We start from the raw sequence: 19741 nt of genomic DNA, 5'->3' as shown, positions 1-19741 counted from the left end.
CTCATCCATTCATCAGTCCACCCATCACTCATCCATTCATCCATGAAACCCTCAACCACCTTCAACCAACCATCCATTCATCTATCCAACCATCCACCATCCATCCACTCATTCAATCATCCAGTTTAACAATCAGGCCCTATGTTGAGCACTGAGAACACAGAGATAAATCAGACCAAGCCCCCTGTCCTTAAAACACTCCTGGATTTGCTTCTTCTCCTCCCTACCTCTCAGTCATGTAATGTAGGCATGTGAGGGCCCAAGTGAGACCATTGTTTGGGAGGAAACAATGAGGCTATTGTTACATCTATGCATCTTGTGTGTCAAAGCACCAAGAACCTCCATGCTCCATTCATTTCTTCAGGGCCCCACCGAATATACAGTCAGTATGGCTTCTGTATGGCCCTAGGAGGCCTTAGGCTCTGATTTCTCACTCTAGGGATATAAAGTGCTGACCTGAACTAGAGAGATTTCAAAGGAAGTAGAAGACAGGAACGCACTTATGAACATAACTTCTGCCAAGGCGAAAGAGCACCACTGAGACTCAGTTTTTCTACCAGAAATGGCAGCAGCATCTCAGCACCAGGGACATATGGAGAAATGTTCTGGTCCCAGGCCTGTCACCACCTAGCTGTGTGAATTTAAGTAGTCCCCGCCATTCTCCAGACCTCAATTTCCCCACCAGTGTAATGTGAGGGGTGGTCCTCTCAGCTCTGAGGTAGACCCTCTCAATCACTGCTTCCCTTCTAGCCTGGGTGGGCCTGCCCCTCTGACAATGGGGCCTCTCTGAGTGGCCCACACATGAGGAAGGGTAGGAGATGATGTGGTGGGTGTCCACAGCCCAGAGTCCTCTGACTATTCAACATCCGCCACCGCCCACCCCCCACCCCCCGCTGCGGGCACAAACAACCCTTAGTCGCCTCCCCCTCCCACCCCCCAGAATCTGGGCACAGCTGGGGCTTGCTATGCCCTGGCCACCCCATGAATCACCCCTCTATGGTCCCACGGGGGAGTGGTCCAGGGAGCATCCTACGCCCCCCATGGGGTGAGAGCCAGAATCGCAGCCCTCAAGTAGGCAGTGTCCACAGGAACAATGGGGGCCTGTGGCTCACAGCAGGAATGCAGCCATTGTCCTGCCCTGGCCCCCAACCCCAGGGCCTCAGGTCCCCAGGCCAGGCAGGCTGGCGTGGGTCGGTGCGTCAGGCACTCGTGTGCCAGGGCCAGGACACATGGCCTGCCGGTTCCCCTCTCTGGGCAGGCGGGTGGGTGGGCCCATGGGCCGGACCCCATCCCCACACCCAGCCTCACAAAGGATCCCGTGCACAGAGGGAAGAGAAGCAAGAGGGTCCAAAGAAGCCAAGCCAGCCTCCAACCCACCCATCCCTGGGGTACTTGGAGCAGACTCAGAGAAGGGCCCTCGCAGCTCTGAGACCTAAGCTATACATCACAGTGGGGAGGGGCACCACATTAGAATAATGCAGGATTGGAGTGGGGTTGCTATAGCGACGTATTAGGGCAATACATCTAGGGAGCCCCGGCCCCTTGGTGATGTATGACACTGCTGAGCTGAGGGGAACAGGGGGAGGGGATCTATCCCGCCCCTCTGAGGGGAGCACAGACACCAAACATTCTCTTCACTGGGGGAGAACATCTGCCTTGGACTCCAAAAATAGGCTTCTCAGAATCCTGTCAAGACTGAAAGAGATGCTCTGCCAACCCAACCTCCAACAACCCCACCTTCGTCCATGCTCTACTCGGCCTCAACTGCAGATCCTGGCCTCAGCCTCAGCCGAAGCCTCAACCCCGCTGTGCCCCATGCCAACCTCAGCCCCACCCTCCGTCCCAGCCCCCTCCAAGCTCTGTCCTTTCTGCTTCAGTGCGAAGGACCACTCCTGCACCATCTCCCCAGCATCCAGTGGGATTAACAGAACTATATTGGGGGGGGGGGAGGCAAAAAAGGGAATAGAGAAGGAGGTGGAAATGTCCAGAAATGCTCCTCAGCCAAACCACTCAAAGCTGTTAATTTGAGAGATGCCTAGAGAATAAGTCTGAGGTCACGCATGCTGTCCCTTTCTCACCCACGGGCCTCCTCGTGCTAATATCTGGGCACCCATCCCCATCTGATCCCAGATCTGGAAATTTAACTTCCCTCCACATAGTACCAGGGCCACCAAGGGGATGCAGGGTAGACTAGCCCTGAAGAAAAAAAGTTCTACGGGGCTCCCCACAAAGGAGAGCTCATTTAAAAATCTTTGCATAATGTTCATAATGTTATTTGGCAAAGTCAGGCCCTAGGCTCCCTTTCAAACTGCTGGGTCAAGTAATTCGTAGTGGCTTGCCCCAGCTCAGAGGCCCTGGCCCTCAACCCCCGGGAGACCTCAGGGAAAGACTCTCCTGGGAGAGCCCCCGTTGGTACATCTGCCTGAGCATCTTGGTGAGGAAGAGGACAGATAACCCCACATAAGGATCGGAGGTATGATATGAGCACCCCTGCCTCTATTGGGACTCTCCCTGCGCATACCCTTGTCTGTGGTTAGCTTTTACTGTGTACGTGTACGTGTTGGTGCACACGTGTGTGCACGCACCTTGCCTCCTCACTGAAGAGTAATTTTTCCATTAACTTCATTGATCATGATAATTACAAAAGAAGTCTTTTTTCCTTTTGAGAGTGCCCATAGCCCTGTGCCAGAGAGGGCGCTATGGCTCCACAAGAGGTGGAAGATGCTCACCGGAGAAGTTGCCCCCTCTCCCACAGATGACACAGGTCACACGGTAAGCCCAGGGAGGGAGCGCTGATCTCCCCACAGACACACGTGTCCACTCTGCCCGAGAAGACACGTGCGTAGACACACACGCATGCCCACTTTGGCCCTATACTGGTGTTGTCTCCACAGCAAAAACTAAGTTCATCCTTGATTGGAAAGAACCCACAAAGGGTGTTTCTTCTCTCACTGTCCTTCATCCTCAGGGTGCCTCCTTGCTCACGCTCGCACACACATGCTCACACACAGTACACACACACACACTCACACACAAGTGGAGCAAAGAGAAAGGGAAGAGAGAGACTGAAAGAAGGTAGGTGAAGGGGCGCCTGGGTGGCTCAGTGGGTTAAAGCCTCTGCCTTCGGCTCAGGTCATGATCTCAGGGTCCTGGGATCGAGGCCCGCATTGGGCTCTCTGCTCAGCAGGGAGCCTGCTTCCTCCTCTCTCTACCTACTTGTGATCTCTCTCTCTCTCTCTCTCTGTCAAATAAATAAATAAAATCTTTAAAAAAATAAAAAAAAATTAAAAAAAAAAAGAAGGTAGGTGAAGACAGAGTGTGTGTGCCCAGAGAGCAGTGCCTCGGGCAGGGGTGGCAGGGTGCCCAGAGCACTGAGTGGGCAGGAGAGCTTCATGGCTTCCTCTCTTCCCTAGCCAGCGACCAAAGGTCAGCCCTGGCAGCTCAGCCACGTGCAGTCCATCCACCCCCATCAAGTCATGTGAGGCCAGAACCAAGTCCTCATCAACATGCCATTGTCCTACAGGGCCCAGCCTTGGGCTGAACTGGACCAGGCCCCTCCAGCCCAACTAGTCAGTGCCCCTCCAGAACTGATGGTCTCCACCCAATGGGACCCTCTGAGGGGGGTTCTTTCAGCCCCTATCTTGAGAGTCTTTCAGCCCCTACCTGGGTGATGGTCCCCAGAATCCTGGCCCTCTTTAGGGCTTTCCATCCCCTTCTGAGAAATGGGAAGAAGCCCGCTTTCCATTTGCACTGAGAGTGCCTGAGTAGGAGCCACAGAGTAGGGGGAGGAAGGGCCCTCTTCCCGTGTTCCCTCCGAGGGGCACATACACCATCCTATGTCACCCCTCCCTGCCCATTCCCCCAAATGCTCTGGAGGGGAGAGTGAAGCAGAGGGGGTTGAAAAGTTGCCCTGAAGGTCATCTTGAACGTCAGCACTGGGAGGGGCCTCAGAGCCCCTTGCGCCCTGGCTCCTAGCCTGGACCACAACACAGGCTCCATTGACTCCTGGGCACCCTTTTTCCCAAGATGCACGCAAAGCTGTGGGCTTGTGGTTCCTGCCCACGGGCCCCTGGGCCCACAGGGCTCCATGGAGCCTGGGCCCACAGGACCCACCCAGGGAAAGAAGCCAGAGCTGGCTGGATGGCTGGTCGTGGGTGGACCCAGCTCCCAAGGGGCTGGCCTTCTTCCGAAGGAGGAAGGGATGGATACGGCACCAGCGCAAGAATCTCTTGGATCTGGGCTGAAGGCCCCCATGGCCAACCTCCAGACCCTCCCCTGGCATGGAACCAAAGATACTGGGAACCTGGCTGGGACAGATTCTTCACCAGCACCACCTGTACCCACCCCGTATTCCTTGCAAAAACAGGGAACCCCTGCCCCCCCCCCCACCACTGAGACTAAACCTGGGGTAAAGCCGCCCTGGCCCACCCTCTGTCTCCTAGAAGGGAAGTCCAGGAGAGAGAATATGGTGTGTCTGGGGGAGGGGGCTTGGAGGAAAGCTGGGGCAGGAAGGGGAGGGCTGTCCCAGCAGGATGACAGAGAGATGATTAAACCCACAGAGAAGATTGATAAGGGAGCTGAACAGCTGCAGCTCTGCAAGGTGGGCTGGGGACAAATCTCATCTTGTCCTGGCAGCATTCAGAGCACTGGGGGGCTGGGACAGCCAGGATGAGCTCATGACCTCCACAAGCTCCCAGGGCAGGGATGGGGGACGGGGTTGCGGGGGGGCGCGCTCCCACCTTCTTCCTCTCAAAGGCCTCTGATGGTGGCTCCCAGAACCCAGCCCCCATTCCTGCCACCCTCCCCACTTAACACCCCGGTGCACCTGGGCAGTGTGCTCCTTCTCACCGGCGCCCCCTTCACCCACAGCCTCTCTGCCACAGCTCTCACTCTCGTTATTATTAGATGTGATTTACAGCGGAAACGCTGAGTCAGACAAACTGGGACTCCCCGGACGGAAGTAGTGGCAGAGGACAGTCCAGGGGAGGCAGCCCTCTCTGGACAACATCCTCAGAAGCCAGCGAGCAGGTGGGGCTCCAGGAGGAGCTGGAGGTTCACCTCTACCATTTCTCCTGTCTGCTCCAGGCCCAAGATCCTCAACTGTGTCTCCTGGGACGTCCAGATCCCCTTTCTGACCCCCACCCAGCCTCCTGGCCTATTCCTGTCCACCCAGATCTGCCTTGGCAAGTCCCGGAGAGCATCCCAGGGATCCCGAAGTCTTAAAATCTGGGTGGTTCTACTGAGCCGTTTCCTCAAACCAGGTCCCGTGGTTCAGAAGGTAGCCTCTGATTCCCAGAGATGGAGACAGGCAGGAAAAGTGCACTGTTGGGGGTCCCAGCCCCCCACTCTGCAAGCAGCAACACCGGCACGGTGCGTTCATGTGGGCGTCCAAAGGCACAAGAACGCATGGGGAGCATGCACTCCTGCTTCCACCTTGCTCAGAAGAGCTCAGTGGGCAGGTCCATCTTCACTCCCTGGGTCTCTGACTCCCTGGCAGGGAGGAACTGGGCATTGTTGCCAAAAATAAACGTTCCCTCTCCCGCTCCCTGGCTCTCAGCTCCCGCTCATTAGGATGCGTGGCGTTTGGCTGCGGTCCCACACCTTGCAGCTCATTATAAATATGCAGTCGCTGCTGGCGCTACCCCAATCATCTCTGCAATCAGAGCTTTTAATTAGGTTAATTAAATTGTATCAAATCTCGCAGGGACGCAGTTCACTGATGCTGATGAGGCAGCCAAAACAGACCCCAGCTCCCCCGCTAATGAAGGCCGCTGCCTGCCTGCGCAGTGAGGGAGCCCGAGCGCATAATAAACGGGCGCGTCCTTTGGGAGGAGCCGCTGCCCAGGCCCAGCTCTGGGGACCTAGCAGGAGGTCTGCCTCAAGTCCACCAGGCTCCAGCTGCAGCAGACTCCCATCCTGGGGACCATCCCCTTCACTTGAGAGCTAACTGGGACAGCTCTGGGAGCCCGGGAGGGTGGGCAGTGTCAGGGCCCCGAGCCACTTCTACACAAGAAACTGGGTGTGCCCCCAAGACCCAAATGATCTCATCTGAGTTTCCCTCTTTACCTCTCCCCCAGAATGACTCAACAAGGCCAGGACTCCCATCTCCTAAACACACACACACTTAGCCCTGTCACTTTCCCTCTCAATTGTCTTATTAGCCAGAGAGGCCAGGCTGGGACTGGAAAGCTCACCCAGCCATCGCTGGCCTAGTCTCCATCTGCCATGGAGGCCATCTGCCCCTGTCGGGGGTCAGGCAGGGAGTGGTTTATAATACTACCAGCCAGTAACAGGAGGTGGCCCTCCAGTCTCCGTGTGCCAGATGGACCCTGCAGCTTCCCACCTACCACCCCACCTAAAGAGCCCTCTCTGAGGGAGGGCCTTGCCCTCAACCTCCTGGGATCAAATTAGCTAAAGATGTGAGATGGTTTCCTCCCCAGCCCCTGCCGCTCCTGAGCTGACCAGCCCCACCCCTTGGCAATACTACTGGCTCCAGAGCCAGAGGGCTCTGCAACGGCTCTCCCCTACCTTTAAGCAGGAAGGCAAATGCTGCCACCTCCAAAGGGGCTGTCCCCAATACTCTACTCGCCCTAGCTCCAACCCCCACCTCTTAACCCCTCTGTCACTGGTCTCTGTGGCTGAGCAGATGAGGAGAGGGGACGGGGAAATTTCCAGTGCTCTTGGGACATGTTGTTTCTGCTGTAAAAGCTGGGGTTTTTTGTTTTGTTTTGTTTTGTTTTTGGTTTGGAAAGGTTTTTTTTCCACTCAGTAATGTAAAAACATGAAACCTGAAACCAACCCCCCACATTTGTCACCTCAAAAGAGAAGCCTTTGGGGTAACTGGGAGAAAGTTAAAAATGAGTCAGGCTGATTCAGGGTGAGGGGGGGCGGGGGGCTGCCCAGCTGCCTCCGGGGCACCACAATTTCATTAACACTTATGATCTGAGCATGGCCATCAGGTGACAGGTAACAGGAGGAATGGAAAGGGCTTCCTTCCCACCCTTAACCCCAAACACAGCAGTCCCCAGATAAACTCCTCTTGCCTAGAAATAGCCAGGTCCAGCTCTGTTCTGGCCCAATGTCTACTACCACCAAAGCAGGGGACTCAGGACTGTACCACAGGCCTGGCACCAAACACTCTGTTCCCCGACACGCGAGAGGAAAGGGCTCTCATCGTTATCAGAGCTATCAAGTGAAGCAGACAAGACTGGACAGAGACAACTAGGTAAACTTTGGTTACGAGAGATACAGAGGAGACAGAATTCTCCAAATGTAATGATGGTGGATCCAGGAATGAGGAACACAGAGATTCCATACAGAGTCTGAAGAAGCAGGAGAGATTTTTTTTTTTTCCTCTCCAACCGGAACAGTTTAGGAAAGAACAAGAAGCATGACCCGTGCGGCCTCTTGAGCTTCCACACTCTACGGGGCGGACTTGGGAAAGCCGGCTCTGCCTCTCAGGCTTTCGAAGCTTCTCCCCAATCCTTCCATGCACTTTCTGCTGAGACAGACCCACAGAGCTGGGTGAGAGCCCCGCCAACAGGGAGGTCCGGTGACCGGCTTGGTGAGAGAACGCGCACCCTCTGACTCCCAGAGGCAGCCACCCAAGCCCAAGAAACCTGCCGGCTCAGCCCCAGTAGTACTCCGGGTCCACCCCCAGTTCCTCCACTCACCTGGGGCTTTGAGCCAAGACTCCCACCCAAGCTTTACACCCCCCCTTGCCCAACACCCTGTGCATGAGGCTGTGAATGGCCGTGCTGGGAGAGCTTGAGGAAGGAGGCCGGTACTGCACACCCACTTGCCTCACCAGTGCCAAGTCTCAACAGGCCCTGGCCTCACCGGCCTCTACAGGCAGGCAGAGCAAGTCTGCGTCTACTGGCGGCCTTCCCTGCTGGAGGACGTGCAGCTCCAATTGTTCACTGCCCCACAGCCAGCAGCAGGGGGAGAGCCAGACACAAACCCTCACAACTGCACATGGGGAGACCCCTACCATTTCCCGGTGGAACCACCCTCAATGTGGGACTCAACGATAAGCCTCCTCCGTAGGCCTCACTAGAAATGAGGGGAAAGCCCTTTCCTGCCCAGGCCTTGTCTTGGGGCCACACTAATCTCAAAGTAGTGGAGCAAGCGTGGAGAAAACCTTTTTTCCCAAGAGCTCTCCCCCATGGCATTAAATCCAATAAACAGGCACTGAGCACCAATGGAGCACACGATGCTTCCAACAGAAGCCAAGAGTGCTAAGAGGGCAGACACCAGCACCCAGAGAAATAACCCCAGCAAAGGGGCAGCAGCTCCACCTACTGGGCCTTTCCCTACCCTGTTGCCAAGAATCAGTTCTCTCCAGAGTTAAAAAAAGATATAATCCAAGAATAAAGCTAGGGCCTGACAGATTCCTGCTTGAGTCACAAGGGCTCTAAGAAGTGGCAACAGAGTGGGACTAAGGCAGGACAGCTGGGTTCTCTATTGGGGAGACCTGGGTGTCCCACAGCAGTTAAAGTAGCTGACACTCTGGAGACCTCATTTGTACAAGAGACCTGAACCACACAAGTTCTGACTCAGAGAAATGCTTTCCACCTCCGTAGGCTGCCCGCGTTCATTCCCCTTGGCCTAGCCACAGCAGGCTCCACCAAGAGCCCAAACCAGCCGCTGGGCCTGGAGGGGTGGATCCTAAGGAAACAATAGTCTTTCCCCTTCCCAAGCAATGAGCCAGGAGTCTGAGGCCCTGCCGAGCACCAAAGCATGAAGTCCTGGCCTGTTTTTAGGATGCATGAGGCTGGAGCACGTCTTGGGTTAGTCACAAGGGAAAGCCACTCTCTCCTAGGGCCTCAGAGACAGCCCTCAGTATAAGAGCAGTTCAGGACACCCAGTTTTATCCCCTCACAGTTCTCCGCCTCCAACCTGGCACTTGTGGTACTCCAAGAGGACGGGCTTTCCTGCCCCATCTGGCCTGTGCACATGCCTCTTCAGGTATCACTGTATTCCTACGCAACATGTGAGGACCCCGTGTTTCACCTGTGGACAGGAGTCATGTTCGTGTACCAGAGGGTACACAGATGTGCATGCACCTGTGTTTGAGGTCCGAGCTGCATCTTGTGTGTCTATTAATGGGAGACCCGATCAAGTACCTTTGTGTAATGTAAACTCCAACAAAAAGGCATCAGGTGTACTCCTTACCTCCTACCCAGCAGGGACAAGGGATAGTCAGAGCAGCAGTACCAAGCTGTTCTGTGTCAAGAACAGATTTCTGCTTAGTCTGCCCACCCCTCTGTCCAACACCCACGGGATAAATCCCTTCCCTGGCTCAGAACTCAGTCCCCCAGATCCTTCATGTCGTAAGACCATCAACATGTACTTAGCTCACCACCCCCCAAGAGGGAAACACAGACTGGGAAGCACTTCCTTCCTTAAGGCAAAAGCTGCTAGCTTCTATTCCCCAGCCCTCTTCCTACTTTCCAGGGATCCCAGATCTAAATCCCACTGGGTACACCCTGAGGAAACAGGCTTTCATTTTACACTTTGTACAGGAGCCTAGCAGTCATAAGAACATACTAAGTTTTAAGGATGATTTTTTTTTCTTTTTTTTTTTTACTCTTTAAAATCCAGACACAGCTGTTCCCCCTCCAGGGGGTGAGGTGTAAGCAAGCCTCCCAGAACCCTGCTCCTCCCACCTTTGCTTTAAGCATGCTCAGCCCTGTCTTGACAGCCTCAGCCTACCTCCCCTCCATGGGCAGGGAGGGGTGAGACTCTGGGAAGAAAGCTGCTACACATGCCCTGGAGTCCCTATTGCCAGGGCAAAGGCCTGAACCAAGCCATTTATAGCCTTGGAATCATGAGTTGGCCAGAAGTGCAGAGGGCAGGAACAGAAGGCCCGGTCTGTTTGATTGAGCTTCATCAATAAGGAGGTGCCACTGTGGGTTCCTAGTTCCAAGGTTTGTATCTGTAGCTATAAAGTGTAAGAGAAAAAAAAAAAATTCCTCCTTGGCTAATTTATGAAGCCACCTGAATAGCCAATAAACACAGAAGGAAGGAGGGTAAAATCAGTCTACCCACTGGATAGGACATGCAAATAAATAATAAAAATATTTTAATTTTTACTACGGACATATATTACTTTTTAAAAATTTAGTGATGTAACAAAATGGAAGGGCTAACTTAAGTAAAAAAGGTGTAAAATTGTTTGCTATAATTATACTTACAGAACACAAAAATAAAGCAAACAAAAAAAAAAAACAGTACATGCCTTTAGAGAAGGGAGGAAATAAAGCAGAACATTCACAGTATTGTTCACTTCCAATGCCCTAGCTCCTAGCACTAATAACTATTTGGTGTTCTTCAGTAAGTACTGGGCTTAGAGATGAATTCATTTTTTTCCAAATTTGTCACAATGAGATTATAGAACGGTCATCATGAAGAAAATACATAGGTATATAAAAATATATTGGGGCATGATTTCATACCCCAAAAAAAGCAAGACAAGGGAAAGCGTTTAAATGTTGTTCGCAGAAAGATATCAAGTGCCAGATTTGTAATAAATGAAAGTCACAAACAGGAAAAACCATGTCATTCAGACTAATGGAATGCGAAGTTAGGAAAAATAATTATTTTCCATGTGGAATGACAAAGCTTATCTATGCCACTTCAACCACTTCAACGTTTTCGACGACATTGGAATTTGTAAATAGCTGGAGAGTTCACGGTTTGTCTCTTCACCTTCACCTTCTGAGTTTTATCCTACAAAAGAGTAAAAAAGTTACCAGTAAACAGCAGGAGAGGGTTTTTAAAAACAAGAAGGTTAATAAACTACCTATTAGAGAGGCCCTAGTTCAGTCTTTCTCCAAGTGCAGGAGAGATGAAGCCACCACCCCAAAGTATCCCCAAACACAATGAATCCTTTTCTCCCCCGGGGATCTAGAATGCTACCAGTGTGTAGAAGTTCTTGGAAAAACTGAGAGGGGAGGTACTCAAATCATTTTTTTGTAGGGCATATTCTCACAGAACCCTAGCTGAGAAAGGCAGATCTGAAGGATCTGCAAAGCTGAAGAATCTGACATTTAAAGGAACAATAAGAATATGAACGGGACACCGCATAATCCTTAGTTGTGCTCTTTAACTACACAATGTTGTCTATTTTTAAACACCAGTGAGTGACACGCACTGTTTTGTTAACCTGTTTAAATGTTACACGTAGCCGCTCACAAGCTATAAAGTTCATGTGCTACCTGATCCTACCCTTTACTGTTCCAGAGCACTGACTAATAAGCCCCTTATTACCCTTCTTAATCAAGGAACATTTCAACACTGTCAGAGTAACAGACACTGGCTCAAACCACTGCCCCTGAGGAGCAGACATTTTCACTGGGGTTGATTTACACACAGCTGAAATCCAGTCTCAGTTACAAGAGGAAGAGGGGGAAAAAAAAAAAAAAGGAAGGCCTCAGGCTCTCTCTCCTCACCAGAAGATCTTTTCGTGTTTGAATTTTCTGTGCAATAACAAACAATTTCTTCTCACGTTCAATCCGCTGTGTCAGGCAGTTATACTGCTTTTGTCTTTCTTTAGCTATCCGCTGCGGAAGAAACACACACACATTTTCAATAAAATGAACAAGATAAAAATGAATAAAAAACCTGCTTTTTAATCCACTTAAGTCCCAATGCATAAAAGGTTTCATCAACTCCCTTCTCACTCAGAAATCAACACAACAAGGGACTATAAAATTGTCCATTTTAGGAACATCACATTCTAGAGCTAAGCAGAACCCTGGAGACTTGCCCAGAGACATGTGGTTCACCTGGAACAGAGTCAGGACTGTCCCAAGAGTCTCAGAGATCCCAGGAATCTTTCCACTACTACACTAAGCTGTTCAACCTCTATGTGAGCGTCCCGGTTACCTAAGGCAATACAGGAATGAGCCAGACCTGGAAACCCTACACAATGTGAACAGAGGACAGAAAGGCCACTGGCCAGTGTGCTGGTGTCTGAGAACCACAGAACTCAGAGAGAGGGACTTTTTCGGTGAGAGCCGACCCAAGAACACTCCCTGCTAAATACCCCTCAAAGGCCAGGGGTCCTTAAATTTGGGGAAATTATAAACCCCTGAGAAACTCATGAAAGTTCTGAATTCTTCTTTTTTTTTTTCATTCTTTCTTGAAATAAGTATGTATGTGTGTTGGTACAAATCTGTGCAAACATATATACCCATTTACACAAAGTATCAGTGTGTAAAGAGTGTTCACAGACTTCCTGAAGCCCACCCAGACTGCCCACCCCTCCAAGTTACAGGTTAAAAATTCCCTTGCAATCACCCACCAGCAGTCTTAATGAACATATTTTTGCTCTCAAAAGAACCACCGAAAGAAACAATACCACTTGACAAAAATGGCAAGATTCAAACCTTCCCAACTTCTCAAAAGGCGTGTTGGTGAACTGTTCTGTTTGGAGCACTAATCTCTTTAGGGACTACCACAACACTTGAGAAGTGTTAGTGACACAGCTAATTGAAAATACAACTAATTGACAAACAGGGTTATCACGAGAACACTAGTCAGCCGGCTCCTCAGCTGGAAGTGTTATCGTCAAGAGGGGACTATGACTGGGCTTCAGATTTAAACAATTCACCAATTCTAGCACAGTCTCACAGCAGTGGTTTCAGACAGCTTTTGTTTTCACTTTATTACACAGACTGTCAAATTTATGGGATTACCCAATATAGTCAAACTAATTAGGGGTATTTATATTACTACAGCAAGTTTAGCTGCCTCTGAGCTAGAGAAACTGCTGTGAAATTAAACATTGGAAGCAAAGCTGATGCGGTGTAAATGATTCAAATCAAAACAGAACAGCTGTCTGCTTGAAACACATTGACAGCATTTTTTTAAATGAATCAGTCAGAAGTGAGAGTTCAACTCCAGAAGGCTTTGAGAAAAAAGCATGTCTTCTGCACAAACCCAGTTCCAGAGATGGAAGGCACCATAAGGAAAAGTCAATACAAAACTTTGGTTACAAATGCATAATACGTAAAGACTTTCTGAGATATATGTTTGGTGCTAAAGGTTCGGTATCGGAATATGCCAAATCCCTTAATCTTCAGTGTCCCCTCCTCTCTCTGCATCAGTCACAAGCCTTAAAAGCACAAAGCCCAGAGTGAGAGGTGGGGTTCAAATAATGCAAATCTAAAAGCCAGACCCTAAACTACTGACCATTAGGCCACAAGTTCCCCAATCTTAAAAACCAAGGACCCAAAACCAAAAACAAAACCCCAAGGAACCCTCCTCCACTCCCATCCCCAATGCAGTGACAAAAACCAACCAACCAACCAACCCTAGATGCTCCTAAGCTCAGACTCAAAAAACAACAGAGGAAATTACCTTCAGTCGAGTCTGCTGGGTAACCCCCTTCACTTTCTCCTTCTGCAAAGTCTCTATTGTTGGTCTGTTAAAGACTCTGTCAACAAGTTCCGGAGCTGTTCGCAGGTGAGTGGCAACATCAAACTGCTCAACTGAAAGTCAAGACAATTCTTAAGGCACCATGTAATGCCAAACACAGACCAACACACTAGAAATCCCAGAAACCCTCATATATTTCATACCTTCCTTTTTGGTGTCAAAAAAAAACACATGCTTATTCTGCTGCTTCCCCTGGAAATCCAGCAGATGGAGCTCTGATTTTAGTCTTTCAATTTTCTAGAATACAGAACATGATCTCATTTTACATCGGGTTCGTCCAGGGTATCAGAAATGAACGTGCACAAGTTTAAACCATTTCACATCATTATCACGAGCCACCAAAAAATGTGCCTCATTTTTTTTAAAGGAAAAGGTAACTAAAATTTACCAAGCACCAACCACATGTCAGGTACTGGGCTACACATTCCACAAAACTCACTTAACATTCCCATGAGATAGAAATGAGGCATCAATCTCTCAAAAAAGTTAATTTGTCCATAATCATGGGGCTAATAAATGACAACGCCAGAATTCAAACCTAAATAAGTCTCATTTCCAAACATGAACGCTTTTCACTCCACCATATTGACTATACTTCTAAATCACTACCATCAAGAAGCACTTTTAATCTGTAAATGCCAGAAGAAATCAACTTACAATTTGATACCAGTGAATTTTTATTTTTCTTCAATAACAAAAATATACCAGAACAACGGGTTTCAATTATTACCTTAGCTTCTGCAACCCTTTTCATTTCTATGTATTTGACATCCTGGGTTCTCATCAGTTTCAGTTGTTCTGGAGTTACTTCCTCCTTAGTCTCCTTAATAACGTGAACTCCATCCTAAAATCCAAATTTAAAACATACATTCCCTATTAGATTAAAATCATGAATAAGTCATTAACATAGCTCATGACTGGAACAAAGACAACCGAATACCATATGCAACAGCGGTCCAGTACACTAAGCCCAAGATGCGTGTTCAATTTAGCACCTTGTCATCCACTCTAAGAAGAGCTCCAGACATAAGACAACTCAGATTCCAGAGCAGAAATGCATGCTGTTCATGAAGGGGCAATTTGCCTTGGATACGGACCAAGAACACCTGTACCAACTAGAGAAGGGCTAAATAAAGGCCAAGGATCCTTCCTCTCCATCTCTTCCCCCATCCTTATTTTCTTTAATGAGATGGAGCTCAGAATACCAACTGATCCATTAGGCACCCACCTGGAGTTTAACCCGAGTCATTTTGTAGTAGAATTCATCTGGATTTTTTTCAAGAGCCTTCTTCCGGAGAGCTCTGAGGTATTCCTGCTTTTTTCGGTAGTCACTAAAAGGTTAAATGAGGTTCACAACAAAAACAAAAAACTCACAATGAGCAAACTTTACAAGCATCTAAAGTTTACTTAAAATGAAACCCAAAAAAGCCAAAGCAATGCCTAGATTTGATCCAGACTCCACAGTCATAGATGTTGAGCTACTGTCTGTGTAGGCTCCTCTCCTATCCCAAAACTCACCTGAGATTAACATCTCACATATTTTAGTGCCGTTTACCTCCTCAAAGGGAAACACCAAACAAAGCACACATCAGAGCTCATTAGACAGGGTTCTCTTTTTTTCCCCAAGATTTTATTTATTTGACAGAGAGAAAGAGAGATCACAAGTAGGCAGAGAAGCAGGAAGAGGGAGGGGGGAAGCAGGCTCCCCAATGAGCAGAGAGCCTGATGCAGGCTTTGATCCCAGGACCCTGAGACCATGACCCGAGCCGAAGGCAGAGGCCCAACCCACCGAGCCACCCAGGTACCCCTAGACAGGGTTCTAAAGCAAACTTGGGCACCAAGTGACCAAATAAGATTCAGAAACTCCACAGTGCAATACAGCATACGGACTAGAATCATGGACTCTGGAGCCAGACTATTTGGATGAAAATCTGGACTCTACCACTTCTGGCTAAGTAATGTGGGTAAATTAGTTAACCAATCTGTATCTCAATTTATTCTGTAAAATGGGTATGATAATAATAGCCTCCCAGAAGGTTACTGGGAGGAATACGTAAGTGTAAAAATTGCAAGTCTTCTAAAACACTGCCTGGTGTAGTAATAGCACTCAGTTATCATTATTAGCCTTAAAAACTCTGGGACGGGGGCGCCTGGGTGGCTCAGTGGGTTAAGCCTCTGCCTTCAGCTCAGGTCATGATCTCAGGGTCCTGGGATCGAGCCCCACATCAGGCTCTCTGCACAGCAGGGAGCCTGCTTCCCCCTCTCTCTCTGCCTGCTTCTCTGCCTACTTGTGATCTCTCTCTCTCTCTCTCTCTCTGTTGAATAAATCAATAAAATCTTTAAAAAAAAAAAAAAAAAAAAACTCTGGGACGCAGAGCAATCCACTTAATCCATCACCATCTGTACCAGGAGCACAAAAGGACCTCAGCTGACAAGCATGGTTAACAAACAATTATAAAGTATTCTGCAAATAAAGTGCTAAAGAAAAAGAATGGGGGTAATTGTTTTATAAAATGTTTTCAGAGTTCATTATCACCCACGCTCAGTCTTATGAATCCATCTTTCACATCTCTTCATTCCACACCACACACGCAGTGATGTAAGAGACTCAATGACTGGAATTTTAGATTATATCTCTCATTTCAAGAAAAGGGAGAAGGAAAAAAAAGATTCAGCTTTTGGCTCACACACCAAGGCAGGAGCAAATCAAAGCCAATCTGAGAAAACTATCTAGAGCAACATAATTAAAAAAAAAAAAAAATGAAAAAAAATTTCACAATGCAACTACAGTTAAATTATGCTCTGCCCAACAAAGAGAAAAGGTTAGGGTCACAGACAAGTATGTGACAGGTTGCCAGAGTTTTGGCCATTTTGTCAATGGCAAGAAATTATCCCCTGTCAGACACTTGAGCAATTCAGCTGCAGTGCAGGGAAGCTGTCAGCTTTCTCGGCGGCACCCCCACCAGAAAACTGAACTCACTCTGCACGAAGTTTGTAATCTTTCTTTTTCTCCAACAGGCCCAGATGTTTTCGAAAGCCAGGCTAGAAGGCAAAAGGAAAAAAAAAAACTGCTTAGTTCCCTCAGCAAAAACATACTGAAATCAACATGACATCTGACAGGAACAAGAGTCTCTGGAGTGCTCAGTAAATCCATGTCCTTGGAGCCAACTTGCTACCCTGTTCCCTCCCCTCCCCCAACTTGGCTCTGCCCAAGGATGAGAGGTACCACACAGCCGCCAGAGAGGTCACAAGCACCGCCATAGTAGGCTTCCTGGCCTATTAAGGACAGAGAGAGGCAACAATGACTCGGCACTAAGCAAGCCGTTGCCAGCTGTACTAAAATTACTACAGACTTAATCCAAGGGTTTATAAAATACTATGAAGGGAAAACATAATAACAGGGAGGCAACTGTGGCAAGGGCACTAAATTTAGTTTGGAGAACGAGGTTCAAATCCAAGCTTTACCTCTTAACAACCTGTGACCTTGGGCAAGTCTCTTAACTTCTCTGAGCTGCTGGTTCCTAATTATAAAATGAGAGTAATAGTACCTGCTTCTCATGGTTATCATGAGGATTAAATGAGCCTCTGTGAGTGGGAGTGTGTGCACATGGCCTGGCACAAAGCAGGTACCCAGCATATTACTATTCTATCTTTGGTAAGAAATATGACAGAAAAAGCCAAGTGTGACACAAAATACTTTTTCTGACACAGAACTTGGATAGTATGGAAGGCACAAGGATTGTATCTTGGCATTATCTTTCTACAAGCTATTTGTTGAGCAATTAATACATGTCAGTGTCTGTGCTAGATGTTTCTGCCCACACGGTAACAGGCCACAGTTATTAGGCACCAACTCTGTTACAAAACAATCTGCTATGCTTGTTACAATCTCATTTAATCCCCACAACAAACAAGAGAAGTAGATAAAACACACAACTGTTATCCCAATTTTCCAAAAGGGGAATGAGGCTTGCCCAAGAACACAGAATAACTGGCAGAGCTAGAACTGGAACCCGTTCCATATGGGGCCACAGTCTGTGTTCTTCCTTACCACACGAAGACTGCATCCTCTTCTGCTCTGAATAATCTCAACTTTTGAAGAAGTACATAATACCTCTCTCTGATTAAACTTCTCCAATAATTTAGATGAGATTTTTAGTCACGTCTCTTATCCTTGAAATGATGTAATAAATAACTCAGTAATTAAAATAACACCAACACTAAAAAATAATAGTAACAAACAAAACACTAGAACAGGTGCTGGTGAGGACATGGAGAAAAAGGAAACCTCTTACACTGGTGCTGGGAATGCAAACTGGTGCAGCCACTGTGGAAAACAGTAGGCAGCTTCCTCAAAAAGTTAAAAATAGAACTACTCTATGATCCAGGAATCACACTACTGGGTATCTATCCAAAAAATACAAAAACACTAATTCAAAGGGATCTGTGTTACAGGAGACCTGGCATCTCAGAGACCCAGCACCTCAGTGAAGGATCTAGAGAATACAGTCCAAATTGACCCAAGCAAGGATGCGCTCCTGTCAACATGTCTACCCACCTCACCAGCATGGCCTTCTCTTCATGGTCTCTCCCACAAAGACCCTCTACTCCTACTCAGACATGACCATGTCATGCTTATGGCCAGCCGAAGAAGCCCGGTCTTCTCTGTTAATCCAAATCAACTATTTACAACTGTGACTTTAGACACACTATTCAATCTCTTTAAGCATCAGAGTCCTCATCTGGAAAATGAGGATAATATCCACCTCACAGACATGCTGCAGATTTAAAGGACATGATCCTGTACAGCTGTTGGGCTGTACCTAGCATACAGTAAGTGCTCAAAATGCTATTATCGTTGCCTTTCAAGTCCACCAAGTTCTATTGTGATGCTTTCCCTCCTCATCTCTACTCTTTGCTTTCAAATTCCTCATTTGGCATTCTTCATGTGCCATCTCTTATAAAGGTGCCTCTTAATTCATCTTTTAGTGGCCCCTGGATTCAAAACATGGGGCCTGATTCCTGGCTTTGCTGCTTGCTAGCGACACTGCATGTCTTTGGGCACGTTAACCTATCTGAGCCTTAGCTTCCCCATCTGCAAATGTGAAAAAATAGTAATACCTACTTCCACACGGTGTGAGAGTTAAATGAAATAATGACAGTAAAGCATTCTGCACTTTCTCTGGCTCTAGCACACAACAAACATTTCTATCATTAGTTTTACACAAGTCCACGAATAGGTTCAGACAAGGTGGCAAACAAATTACACCACTGCTCCCAGCACACCACTGAGCACATAGCAAGTGCACAATAAAAGTCTGATAAATGCTATTAAGCAGGAAGACTGAACAGCAGTCAAGAAGCCTTAATTCCATTCCATCAGTCAGAAACACAACTTTGCATGCGCCCTTCTCCCTCTTCCCCAACTGCCAAATGAAGCTGGACCAGATATCCCCAAGGGCCCTTCTGGATTGGTTACGATGTGATTTCTAAGCAAAGTGGAATGAATACACTGATTCTTCATATACTAAACGAATTTCTACTCAACCTTCTCAACACAGACACACCCTCCAAAGTCCTACAACTGTTTATCCACCTGAATTTGGTGTTTGTCACTAGGCAAGTCACTTCAGCTCCCTGGACCTCAGCTTCCTCATCTGTATAATGGGGATAGAAAACATCAACATTACAGTGTGAGACATAAACAAAAACGTTATGTGGCGGAGCTTCACGGATTTTGCACAATGCCCACGCCAGACGGTGATAAAAACATTATCATCACCAACCTCTTCGGTCACAGACCCCCTGTGCAGCGGGCAGGGCCCACAGATGGGGTTCCAGTTCCAGCCCGTGTGCGCTCTGACCTCACCTTCCCCCCAGTCAAGCGCTTTATACAGTGTCTCACCCAACTCCCTCCCTGAAAACTCTGCAAGACAGCCAATGCTCCTCCTAGAGCGAGAACGACGACCCCCGACCTCGCCAAGTCGCGAGGCTCCGCCCCAGGCACGCCCGCGTCTTTAGCATACATTTGAGTTTATTTACGTGCCCCCTAGACGTTGGGAAGAGACCGGGGCCCGCAGGTGGAAAGAGGGAGAAGGCGAGGGTAGCACTCGGGGGGCCTGTGCGGTCCTACCTGGCTTCGCTCTCGATGCTCCCGCTGCCGGGATTTAGCCGCCTTCCGAAAAGCTGCCGCCATGTCTGCTCACGCCTGGAAAAACTCGAGTAGACAACGCCTGCTCCACAAACCCTCGGCGGCCGCGTCCGCCGACCCTACCGGAAATAGGCCGGGGCGCCAGCT

General features: G+C 48.6%; 1 protein-coding gene across 1 annotated transcript; it reads right to left on the bottom strand.

The window, feature by feature from the left end:
- Window positions 1-10416: 10416 nt before the first annotated feature.
- On the bottom strand, window positions 10417-19741 carry LOC111143118 (UTP11, small subunit processome component). Its single transcript, XM_022496605.1, has 8 exons — window positions 19577-19741; window positions 16424-16485; window positions 14672-14774; window positions 14174-14287; window positions 13587-13680; window positions 13366-13496; window positions 11454-11564; window positions 10417-10731 (listed from the first exon to the last, which is right to left on the bottom strand). The coding sequence occupies exons 1-8, from the start codon at window positions 19637-19639 to the stop codon at window positions 10648-10650; spliced, it is 762 nt and encodes a 253-aa protein (XP_022352313.1). The 5' UTR covers window positions 19640-19741; the 3' UTR covers window positions 10417-10647.

This window comes from Enhydra lutris, unplaced genomic scaffold (assembly GCF_002288905.1).
Source record: "Enhydra lutris kenyoni isolate GAN:26980312 unplaced genomic scaffold, ASM228890v2 scaffoldscaffold9, whole genome shotgun sequence".
NCBI lineage: Eukaryota > Metazoa > Chordata > Mammalia > Carnivora > Mustelidae > Enhydra > Enhydra lutris.
The sequence above is the reverse complement of the archived record's forward strand: the minus strand, read 5'-3'. Positions and strand labels throughout refer to the sequence as shown.

Excerpts from the sequence above, each read along its gene's own strand:
- LOC111143118 (XM_022496605.1), bottom strand. The coding sequence starts at position 19,639 with ATGGCGGCAGCTTTTCGGAAGGCGGCTAAATCCCGGCAGCGGGAGCAT. Across the intron at positions 14,775-16,423 it reads GATTACAAACTTCGTGCAGA|TGACTACCGAAAAAAGCAGG; the intron begins GTGAGTTCAGTT and ends TTAACCTTTTAG. Across the intron at positions 13,681-14,173 it reads AAAGGGTTGCAGAAGCTAAG|AAAATTGAAAGACTAAAATC; the intron begins GTAATAATTGAA and ends TCTGTATTCTAG.